The following is an 11,519-nucleotide window of genomic DNA, read 5'->3' as shown; positions in this document are numbered from 1 at the left end:
AACTACAACTGCTGAGGCTGTAAATTACAATTCGTGAAGCTGTAAACTAGAACTACTGAGGCTGTAAACTACAACTACTGAGGCTGTAAACTACAACTAGTGAAGCTGTAAACTACAACTACTGAGGCTGTAAATTACAACTAGTGAAGCTGTAAACTACAACTACTGAAGCTGTTAACTACAACTAGTGAAGCTGTAAACTACAACTACTGAGGCTGTAAACTACAACTAGTGAAGCTGTAAACTACAACTACTGAAGCTGTTAACTACAACTACTGAGGCTGTAAACTACAACTCGTGAAGCTGGAAACTACAACTACTGAGGTTGTAAACTACAACTACTGAGGCCGTAAATGACTGTGTGAATGAAACCTTCTGTTACTGTCGTTGTTGTCGTCGTTGTTGTTGTTGTTGTTTACTATTTGAGCATTATTTTCATTGCAAATTTATTGAAGAACGTCAATAAAGACATTTTCGAGAATTAAAGCGTGATTTGGTCTGTGACTTTCTAAAAACATGTGGGAGCTTCTCCTCCTGCGCCTCCTCCTCCTGCACCTCCTCCTCCTGTTGGTTTGAGACCCTGAGCTGCTCCTCATGCACCTCCTCCTCCTGTGTGGATGTCCTTTGGTATTTCCGCCTCCTCTCCTGCTCCTCAGACCTCCACAGCACACAATGGAAGGAAGCGAGCCTCCTTCTTCCTCCAGCACACACGCACTTCCTGTCGGCGGCGCGGCGGCTCAGTGTGCTGCTGGACGACCAGGCGGCAGCATGGACCTGCTTCTGCTGCTGCTGCTCTACACCTGTACAGGTGAGTCTGTCTGGAAGAGGAGGAGGAGGAGGAGGAGGAGGAGGAGGAGGAGGAGGAGGAGGAGGTGCTGTTATTAAACTGGTGGATTATTGTATCAGTGCTGTGGCAGATTAACTCAGTAGGCAGATAACGCTCCATTAGTCAGGGGGGAGGAAGATGCTCTTTAATCTGGTGTTAGAGGAGGAAGATGCTCTATAATCTGGTGTTAGAGGAGGAAGATGCTCTATAATCTGGTGTTGGATGAGGAAGATGCTCTATAATATGATGTTAGAGGAGGAAGATGCTCTGTAATCTGGTGTTAGAGGAGGAAGATGCTCTATAATCTGGTGTTGGAGGAGGAATATGCTCTATAATATGATGTTAGAGGAGGAAGATGCTCTGTAATCTGGTGTTAGAGGAGGAAGATGCTCTATAATCTGGTGTTAGAGGAGGAAGATGCTCTATAATCTGATGTTAGAGGAGGAAGATGCTCTATAATCTGGTGTTAGAGGAGGAAGATGCTCTATAATCTGGATGTTAATGCAAAATGTGTGTGTGTGTGTGTGTGTGTGTGTGTGTGTGTGTGTGTGTGTGTGTGTGTGTGTGTGTGTGTGTGTGTGTGTGTGTGTGTGTGTGTGTGTGTTTTCCTACTTTCAGTTCCTTCGTCCTCGTCAGTCGTTTTTTCTTCTTCAGAAACAAACTCGTTTCTCGTCTTCGACTCTTCAAACCAAAACAGAACGCAACTGCTGGCTTCTACCACCTCCACCCACCAGCCACAGGGGGCCTCCACCCACCAGACACAGGGGGCCTCCACCTACCAACCACTAGAGGGCTCCACCCATCAGCCCCAGGGTAGCTCCACCTACCAACCACAAGAGGGCTCCACCCACATACAACAGAGGGGCTCCACCCACCAACCAGAGGGGAGCTCCACCCACATACAACAGAGGGGCTCCACCCACCAACCAGAGGGGAGCTCCACCCACATACAACAGAGGGGCTCCACCCACCAACCAGAGGGTAGCTCCACCTACCAACCACAAGAGGGCTCCACCCACATACAACAGAGGGGCTCCACCCATCGACCAGAGGGGAGCTCCACCTACCAACCACAAGGGAACTCCACCCACCAAGCAGAGAGGAGCTCCCCCTACCAACCACAAGAGAACTCCACCCACATACGACAGGGGGGCTCCACCCACCAACCAGAGGGGAGCACCACCCATCAACCAGAGGGGAGCTCCACCTATCAACCACAGGGGAACTCCACCCACCAAGCAGAGGGGAGCTCCCCCTACCAACCACAAGAGCGCTTCACCCACATACAGCAGGGGAGCTCCACCCACATACAACAGGGGAGCTCCACCCACCAACCAGGGGGGAGCTTCACCTACCAAACACAGGGGAACTCCACCCACCAAGCAGAGGGGAGCTCCCCCTACCAACCACAAGAGCGCTTCACCCACATACAACAGGGGAGCTCCACCCACCAACCAGGGGGGAGCTCCACCTACCAACCACAAGAGAGCTCCATCCACATAGAACAGGGGGGCTCCACCCACCAACCAGAGGGGAGCTCCACCTACCAACTACAGGGGAACTCCACCCACCAAGCAGAGAGGAGCTCCCCCTACCAACCACAAGAGAGCTCCACCCACCAACCACAAGAGAGCTCCACCCACATACAACAGGGAAGCTCCACCCACCAACCACAAGAGAGCTCCACCTACCAACCACAAGAGAGCTCCCACCACAAACCAAAGGGGGGCTCCACCCACCAACCACAGGGGAGCTCCACCCACCAACTTCAGGGGGGCTCCACCTACCAACCACAGGGGAGCGCCACCAACCAACCGCATGGGAGCTCCACCCACCACTTTCAAGAGAGCTCCATACACCAATCACCAGAGAGCTCCACCTACCAATCACAGTGGAGCGCCACCCACGAATCACAGGAGAGTTCGTCAGGTGGAGGAGGTGGAGCACATACAGAGTTGGTGTTTATGTCATCAACTGAAGCAGGTGAAGCAATGCTGACCTCCACTGAGGTTTCCTCTCAGCTGAACCGAAGAGGTGGAGGAGGTGGAGGAGGAGTAAGGATGGAGCACACTACCACGCCTGAGATCTCTGAATCGTCATCTTCAGGCGGTTCATTTGCTTTCTCACGGGATCGCACCTCCACCCATCCACCCTCTACGGTGGCCACAACTCAAGCTCCACCCTCTACCCCCTCCCTGCCTCCACCCACAGCTCCGGCCTCCACACTCCAGCCCCAAGCGTCAGTGGGTCTCTCGACCAAAGCGGCGTCAGCACCGACTCCACCCACCGAGGTGGCGTCTGCAGACACCGCCCCGCCCGTCAATACCGCACCTTCAACCACACCTTCAACCACACCTTCAACCACCGTCTACACCCGAACCGCGACAACTACAACTGGTTTATCGACACCTCCTGCATCCACCACCATAGCTACACCTGCAGCCATGTCCAGCACCGTTATGACTCCTTTGACCACATCTCCACCTCTAACCACACCTCCTCAGACCACACCTCCACCTCAGACCATCACTTCACCTGTGAGTACCTGAATGGATGATGATGGATGGATGATGGATGGATGGATGGTGATGGATGATGGATGGATGGATGGATGGTGATGGATGATGGTGGATGGATGATGGATGGATGATGGGTGGATGATGATGGGTGGATGATGGTGGATGGATGGTGATGGATGATGGATGGATGATGATGGATGATGATGGGTGGATGATGGATGGATGATGGATGGATGATGATGGATGATGATGGATGGATGATGGATGATGATGGATGATGACTCCCGACTGACTCACTATGTGCTGGGATTTGAACGTGGTACTCTCTGCTCACTGACTGTCTCCTGTTCCAGGTGCACACCTCCACCCGGTTGCCCCGCCCCCCCAGCCCCCCCAGCCCCCCCAGCCCCCCCTGCTCCACCAACCTGACAGAGATCAGCTCCAGTCCAGAATCCGTGCTGGTCAGTGTCACCTCCAGTAGCAACGCCTGTGACTTCACCCTACTGGCCACGCCTGCAGACTCCGGGGCAGGAGAGTCTGGGGTAACAGAGTCCGGGGCAGTTGATCCTGTACGGACCCGGTGCCGGCAGCAGGGACAGGCCTCCGGGGGGTCAGTGTGTGAACTCAGTGGACTCACGCCTGGAACTCGGTACTGGGTCACAGTGGTCTTCAAGAGGGACCAGCGGGGGACCAGGGTCTCAGTGAAGACAGGTGAGTCTGCGGGTACAGGTAGGACCAGAAGGTACAGGTAGGACCAGAAGGTACAGGAAGGACCAGAAGGTACAGGTAGGACCAGAAGGTATACGTAGGACCAGAAGGTACAGGAAGGACCAGTGGATACACGTAGGACCAGCAGGTAAAGGTAGGACCAAAAGGTACAGGTAGGACCAGCAGGTACAGATAGAACCAGAAGGTACACGTGGGACCAGAAGGTACAGGAAGGACCAGAAGGTACAGGATGGACCAATGGGTACAGGTAGGACCAGAAGGTACAGGTTGGACCAGAAGGTACAGGAAGGACCAGCAGGTACAGGTAGGACCAGAAGGTACAGGTAGGACCAGAAGGTACACGTAGGACCAGAAGGTACAGGAAGGACCAGAAGGTACAGGTAGGACCAGAAGGTACAGGTGCGACTCCACTTGCTGGTTGGTGTCAGTCGGTACGGTTAAGGTGGAGCTCCCATTTCTCCTTTCAGCTCCGTCAGCAGTGGCCGGCCTGCGGGCAGAGTCCCCGTCCAGCGACGGCGCCTCCCTGCGGTGGCAGCTGGGGGCAGGGCGGGTGGAGAACCTGTGGGTGGTGCTGAGGGATCAGGGCGGAGTCCCGCTGAGGAACGTCTCCGTCAACGCCTCCGCCTCCTCCCTGCGGCTGGACGGCCTGCAGCCGGGGACGCGCTACGCCGTCGCCGTGGTAACGGAGGCCGTCGGCCTGAGGAGCTCGGCCTCCGCGCAGCTCGTCACAGGTAGACATTATGGGATGTTTTCTGAAACGGCCCCCCCCACCTTCACCCCCACCTTCGCCCCCATCCCACTCCCAGGTTGGGACTCTGGGTGAACCGTAACTACCCGCTCTTCCTCCCTCTCCTCTTCCTCAGTCCCGAGACCGGTGTCAGAGTTGGTCCTGCTCAGTGGCGGCAGCTCAAAGAGTCTCCGAGCCTCCTGGACCCCCCCCACTGGGGGGGTGGAGGTTTACCAGTTGACCCTGTGGGCTCCGGACTCCACCCCTCAGGAGCGTGGGGTCTCCGCTAATATCACCCAGGTGCAGTTCGAGGGTCTGACACCGGGGCGGCGCTACCGGCTGACAGTGAGGAGCTGGGCGGGGGGCCGCAGTGCAGAGACCGACACCTGGGGGAGGACAGGTGAGGCACCTGGGGGGGGGGGGTCCTGCCGGGGAGTCTGGTCTGGTCCAGACTTGTTGAGCTGCGTGTTTCTGACTGGTTCTGATGTGTCCCGCTGTAGTCCCGGCGCCGCCGTCCGCCCTCGCCACGACGGCCGACGGCGATACGCTGCGGGTGCGCTGGGCGCCCCCCGCGGGCGACTGGGAGCGCTACAGCGTGGTGCTGAGGAACGCCTCACGCGTCCTGGCCAACGAGAGCGCCGGCCGGCCGGAGACGCAACGCCGCTTCTCCGTCGCCGGCCTCGGCCTGGCGCCGGGGCGGCCGTACGGCGTGGAGGTCACGGCTCACAGCGGCGCGCTGGCGAGCACGGCCAGCCGCGGCGGGCGCATACGTAAGTTCCCCCGATCGGCCGGCTCCTCCGTGGTACGACACCCTTAAACCTTAGCTGCGTCTGTACCGGCAGCGCCTGCCGCCGTGCTGCTGCGCCCCCTGCAGGCCGACGAGTCGTCCATCAGGGTGCGGTGGACTCGTCCCGAAGGCCAGTGGGACGGGTTGACGGTCCTCCTCCGGGATGTGGAGCACGACGTACCCCCGGCTCGACGGACCCTCGGCAGCGACGCGCCCGCAGACTGCACCTTCGCCGGCCTCACGCCGGGACGCCGCTACGCCGTCACCGTGACGACCAGGAGCGGCAACCAGAGCAGCTCGACCTCGGCGGCGACCTGGACCAGTACGGAGTGTCTCGCGAGGAGGTGTGACCTTTTGGACCTTTCCTGACGCAGTCCATCTCTCTCTCTCTGTGCCCCTCAGCGCCGGCCGCCGTCACGCGGCTGCGGGTGTCGAACCAGGGAACCACCGACAGCCTGCTGGCCCAGTGGGACCCGGCGCCGGGGGACCTGGACTGGTACCAGGTCCTGCTGGTCACCGAGAGCAGCGTCATCAAGAACCAGAGCGTGGCGACGGACAGCGTGAGCTTCTCCGCCCTCAGGCCCGGGGCCCCGTACCGGGTGGTGGTGACCACCGTCAGGGCCGCGCTCGTCTCCAGGCAGACGGTGGAGGACGGACGCACCGGTGAGCCCCGCTGCTACGCCCATATCTCCATGGTCCCACTTATGACTCCGCCCAGGACTCCAGATAACCCTGATGAACCAGTAAAGCAGAGAGACGTGTACTGTAAAGAACACTGCACAAACTGTAAGAGAGAGAGCGAGAGAGAGAGAGAGAGAGAGAGAGAGAGAGAGAGAGAGAGAGAGAGAGAGAGAGAGAGAGAGAGCGAGAGAGAGTAGAGGTGTTCACTGTCCTAAAGGACGTTTCCTCTCAAAGAACAATGAACAGGAAGTCAACAAACCTTCAGCTTCTGTTTGTCTCAGTTTCCTGAAAATACCACAAATATTCCTGCTGACGCACACACACACACACACACACACACACACACACACACACGTAACCCTGACCACCCTCCAGTTCCAGCTGCGGTGGCCGACGTGAGGGTGAGCAACAATGGGCGTAGCGACTTCCTGACGGTGTCCTGGCGCCCCCCGGTGGGCGAGGTGGACCGTTACCTGGTGGCGCTGAGCGAGCAGGACCGCACGCTGCACTCGGTGGTGGTGTCCAAGTCTAACCCCGGCTGCGTGTTCAAGTCCCTGGTGTCCGGACGCCTGTACACCGTCTCCGTCAGCAGCTGCAGCGGACCGTACTCGAACCACACCTCCGTCCAGGAGAGGACACGTGAGTCTCTCTCTCCCTCTTTCACACACACACACACACACACACACACACTCACACACACTGTGAGGCTCTGTGCTTGATCCCCGCAGAGCCGGCGGCGGTGCAGAGTCTCACGGCGACCCACGCCGCTCAGGACGGCTACCTGAAGGTGTACTGGCGGCCGGCGGCCGGAGACGTGGACGTTTACCAAGTGTTCATCAAACACAACAACCTGCTGCTGCACAACCGCACCGTGGCCACGGCAAACACCCAGTGCTGGTTCAGCGGTCTGATCCCCGGCCGGCTCTACACCGTGCTGGTCGCCAGCTGCAGCGGAAGCTACCAGACCAGCGCCTCCACCCACGGCCGCACCCGTGAGTGTCCATCCCGCCCCACGTGACCTCCGACCCATCCCCTCACACTGACCCCACACCCTCTGTTCTCCGCCGCCAGTCCCGGCGGCGGTGCGCTCCCTGGCGGCGGTGGCGGCGGGCTCGGAGCAGCTCCGGGTGACGTGGGCGGCGGCGCCGGGCGACGTGGATCACTACGAGGTGCAGCTGCTGTTCAGCGACCTCAAGGTGTTCCCTCCCGTCACGCTGGGCGGCAGCGAGGACCAGTGCCTCCTCGTGGCCCTGACGCCCGGACGGCTCTACCAGGTCCTGGTGACCACCTACAGCGGACCCCACCAGAGGGCGGCGCACACCCAGGCACGCACCGGTGGGTTAGCCGAGCACCACCTGCACCTCCTCTTGCACTTCCTCCTGCACCTTCTCAAACCCCCCACCCCCCTGTACCATCTCCTGCCCTCAGTCCCCAGCAGGGTGAGGAACCTGCGTGTGAGCACCGAAGGGGAGGGTGGCGGCCTGGCGGTCAGCTGGACTCCCGGCGGGGGCGACGTGGACGGCTACTCGGTGTACCTGTTCCAGCAGGGCCGTCCACTGAGCGTCCGCGTCGTCCAAAAGCAGCAGAGCCAGGTGACGTTCGGCTCCCTGCAGCCGGGGCAGAGGTACGAGGTGACGGTGACGACGGAGAGTGGCGAGCTGAGGAGCAACCAGACCACTGCCACGCGCACAGGTACGCAACTGCACCCTGGTTTCTGGATTCTCTGGTTCGCGGTTCCTCAGGCCCCTCTTGGTTTCTTTGGTTCCTTGTGTCTTTCGTTCCTGGTTCTTCTGGCTTCTGGTTCCTCTTTGTCGCCGCGGCCTCCTCACCTTTGCGTTTGACTTGAAGTTCCTGGGCTCTGTGTCCTCAGTCCCCGCGGCGGTGACTGGTCTACAGGTGGACTCGCTGCTCTCCACCTGCAGCCTGCAGGTCAGCTGGCAGGAAGCAGTGGGCGTGGCCGACCGCTACTTCCTGCAAGTGCAGGACGAGCGCGGTGGCCTGGTCACGAACACCTCGCAGCCCGTCGGACTCAAGTTTCATCGATTTGACGGACTGACCCCAGGGAGGAGATACCGGGTCTTGGTCCAGACCAGCAGCGGGGGGGTCCAGAGTCCGGCGGTCAGCGCAGACACTCGAACACGTGAGTGGAAACGTGACGGATGGTTTTGTCGAATTTACACGAATCTCGTTTAATCTGGTCCAGTTCCTGTCAGTCGACTCCACCCGCGGGTTTGACTCTCTCTGCTAACGTGGTGGTGCAGGTCCTGCCGTCGTCACCGACCTGTCGGTTGGAGGAAACACCACCTCCAGCCTGACGTTCCACTGGACCCCCCCGGTCGGAGACTTCACCCTGTATGAGATCTTCCTGTACCGAGCCGATGAGACGCTGCAGGAGCGGCGCCGTGTCCAGTCCAGTATCCAGCAGGTGTCCTACCAGGGTCTGAGAGCCGGCGCCCCCTACAGGGTAGTGGTCCTGATCCACAGCGGAGACCTCACCAACCAGACCTCCATGTGGGCGAGAACCGGTGAGTCCCTGTTGAGTCCTGGTCAGGGACTGTTGTCTGCTGGCTCATGAATCCATGGTGTCAGTTCTCGAGACCGTGGTAACTAATGACTTCCTGTCCTAGACCATGTGAGGCAATGACTTCCTGTCCTAGACCATGTTAGATAATGACTTCCTGTCCTCGACCATGTTAGGTAATGACTTCCTGTCCTAGACCATGTTGGGTAATGACTTCCTGTCCTAGACCATGTTGGGTAATGACTTCCTGTCCTAGACCATGTTAGGCAATGACTTCCTGTCCTAGACCATGTTAGGCAATGACTTCCTGTCCCAGACCATGTTGGGTAATGACTTCCTGTCCTAGACCATGTTAGGTAATGACTTCCTGTCCCAGACCATGTTAGGTAATGACTTTGTGTCCTAGACCATGTTAGGTAATGACTTCCTGTCCTAGACCAAGTTAGGCAATGACTTCCTGTCCTAGACCAAGTTAGGCAATGACTTCCTGTCCTAGACCAAGTTAGGCAATGACTTCCTGTCCTAGACCAAGTTAGGCAATGACTTCCTGTCCTAGACCAAGTTAGGTAATGACTTCCTGTCCTAGACCATGTTAGGTAATGACTTCCTGTCCTAGACCATGTTAGGTAATGACTTCCTGTCCTAGACCAAGTTAGGCAATGACTTCCTGTCCTAGACCATGTTAGGTAATGACTTCCTGTCCTAGACCATGTTAGGCAATGACTTCCTGTCCTAGACCAAGTTAGGCAATGACTTCCTGTCCTAGACCAAGTTAGGCAATGACTTCCTGTCCTAGACCATATTAGGTAATGACTTCCTGTCCTAGACCATGTTAGGTAATGACTTCCTGTCCTAGACCAAGTTAGGCAATGACTTCTTGTCCTAGACCAAGTTAGGCAATGACTTCCTGTCCTAGACCATGTTAGGTAATGACTTCCTGTCCTAGACCATGTTAGGTAATGACTTCCTGTCCCAGACCATATTAGGTAATGACTTCCTGTTGTGCTTCTCAGTGCCAGCTGCCGTGGTGTCCCTCAGGGCTGAGAGTGGGAGCAGCTGTGACGCTCTGTGGGTGCGGTGGGATGGGGGTGGAGGTGAGGGGAGTGGCTACCTGCTGTCCCTCCTCCAATCAGATGGCTCGGCGGAGGCGGAGCAGCATCTGGGCTTCGACGCCACAGAGTTCACCTTCTCAGGCCTCGTCCCCGGACGCCTGTACACCGCCGAGGTCCTGAGCCTGAGCGGAGAGCAGAGGAACCGGGCGAGCACCAGGGGGCGCACCGGTGAGGCGCTCCGCCGCGGCACCACCAGACACACAGAGCTACACCTACAACTGTACACAACCGCACCTCCACCAAACTAGAACTCTACACAACTACCTCTAACCCATCCACCTCCACCCCCAGCCCCCCGACCGCCGACCCCCCTCCTGTTCCGCGGGGTGACCAACACGTCGCTGGAGGTTTCCTGGAGCGGCCCGGTGGACTCGGACTACGACGACTTCGAGCTGCGGTGGTCTCCGGAGGACCCGCTGTCCGTGGTCAACCCGTACCACAGCCGCACGGCGGGCAGCCGCATCCTGAGGGGGATGTTCCCCGGGCGCCGCTACACCTTCAGCCTGCGCACCGTCAGCGGGGCCACGGAGCCCGGGGCCGCCCCCACCTTCAGCACGGTGGTACACGGCGGCATCCGCACCAGTAGGTGGCAGCACCGTCCGTCCGGGGCCTGCTCTGACGTGTCGAGGCGTGTTTAACGTGCCTCCGCCTTCCTGTCGGCAGAGCCGGAGCGAGTCGTCAGCCTCCACTGCCGCCCCCAGAGCTCCACCTCCATCTCCTGCTCCTGGGCGCCCCCGGAGGCCGACTACGACTCCTTCACCATCGAGTGCCTCCACCAGGATTCGGGGACTCTGGTCTACTCCAGGCGCACCGCCCGGGACTCCACCAGCTACGTCATCACGCAGCTGGAGCCCCACAAACACTACACCGTCTCTGTGAAGGTCATCTCAGACCGGATGACCAGCGACGAGGTGCAGGACGGCGTGGTCACCATGATCGACCGTGAGCAGGGGTGGAGGTCACACTGGGATGGGTGGAGGTCATATCAGACTGAGATGGGTGGAGGTCACAGGGTCACACTGGGATGGGTGAAGGTCATATCAGACTGAGATGGGTGGAGATCATGTGATTCCATTGGGATAGGTGGAGGTCATGTGGTCATAGAGACAGGTGGAGGTTATATCAGCCTGAGATGGGTGGAGGTCATATCAGACTGAGATTGGTGGAGCTCATGTGGTCATACAGATGGTGGAGGTCATATGATCAGAAAGAGATGGGTGGAGGTCAGATTACCAGACTGAGATAGGTGGAGGTCATATTATCAGACACAGATGGGTGGAGGTCAGATCATCAGACTGTGAGGACAGATGGAGGTTGACTGATTCTGGTCCTGCCGTGTACCCCCAGGTCCCCCTTTGCCAGGCCTCAGTACCCGGGTGGGGGAGCGGGTGGAGGTGTCCCGCTCCTCCATCACCTTCAGCTTTAACTGCAGCTGGTTCAGCGACGTGAACGGGGCGGTGCGGTTCTTCACCGTGGTGGTGACGGAGTCTGCAGGTGAGCCAGGGCCAAGCACCAGGACCCCCCCCCCCCAGGTCCAGACCCCCATAACGGTCCACTGTCTGTGCAGATGTGAACGAGGTGCAGCCAGACCAGCACCACCCACTGCCCTCCTACCAT

At 58.6% G+C, this 11,519-nt stretch overlaps 1 protein-coding gene across 3 annotated transcripts in view; it reads left to right on the top strand.

Moving 5' to 3' along the window:
• Nucleotides 1–737: 737 nt before the first annotated feature.
• LOC308136611 (receptor-type tyrosine-protein phosphatase beta-like) overlaps nucleotides 738–11,519 on the top strand; it is an 18,157-nt gene continuing 7,375 nt past the window's right edge. For all 3 annotated transcript variants that reach the window (XM_080505032.1, XM_080505031.1, XM_080505033.1), the window contains exons 1-19: nucleotides 738–808; nucleotides 1,445–3,363; nucleotides 3,699–4,056; nucleotides 4,542–4,805; nucleotides 4,938–5,201; nucleotides 5,302–5,571; nucleotides 5,644–5,910; nucleotides 5,991–6,251; nucleotides 6,645–6,908; nucleotides 6,998–7,261; nucleotides 7,341–7,604; nucleotides 7,698–7,961; nucleotides 8,140–8,409; nucleotides 8,531–8,794; nucleotides 9,804–10,070; nucleotides 10,194–10,484; nucleotides 10,566–10,844; nucleotides 11,250–11,396; nucleotides 11,470–11,519. The exon at nucleotides 11,470–11,519 is cut by the window's right edge and continues 224 nt beyond it. In XM_080505032.1, coding sequence (XP_080361158.1) covers nucleotides 769–808; nucleotides 1,445–3,363; nucleotides 3,699–4,056; nucleotides 4,542–4,805; nucleotides 4,938–5,201; nucleotides 5,302–5,571; nucleotides 5,644–5,910; nucleotides 5,991–6,251; nucleotides 6,645–6,908; nucleotides 6,998–7,261; nucleotides 7,341–7,604; nucleotides 7,698–7,961; nucleotides 8,140–8,409; nucleotides 8,531–8,794; nucleotides 9,804–10,070; nucleotides 10,194–10,484; nucleotides 10,566–10,844; nucleotides 11,250–11,396; nucleotides 11,470–11,519 — 6,267 coding nt within the window. In that variant the 5' untranslated portion in view covers nucleotides 738–768. The remainder of the gene's footprint in view (nucleotides 809–1,444; nucleotides 3,364–3,698; nucleotides 4,057–4,541; nucleotides 4,806–4,937; nucleotides 5,202–5,301; nucleotides 5,572–5,643; nucleotides 5,911–5,990; nucleotides 6,252–6,644; nucleotides 6,909–6,997; nucleotides 7,262–7,340; nucleotides 7,605–7,697; nucleotides 7,962–8,139; nucleotides 8,410–8,530; nucleotides 8,795–9,803; nucleotides 10,071–10,193; nucleotides 10,485–10,565; nucleotides 10,845–11,249; nucleotides 11,397–11,469) is intronic.

This window comes from Blennius ocellaris, assembly GCF_963422515.1.
Source record: "Blennius ocellaris genome assembly, chromosome: 11".
Lineage (NCBI taxonomy): Eukaryota > Metazoa > Chordata > Actinopteri > Blenniiformes > Blenniidae > Blennius > Blennius ocellaris.
This window is presented reverse-complemented; position numbering and strand designations above follow the sequence as displayed.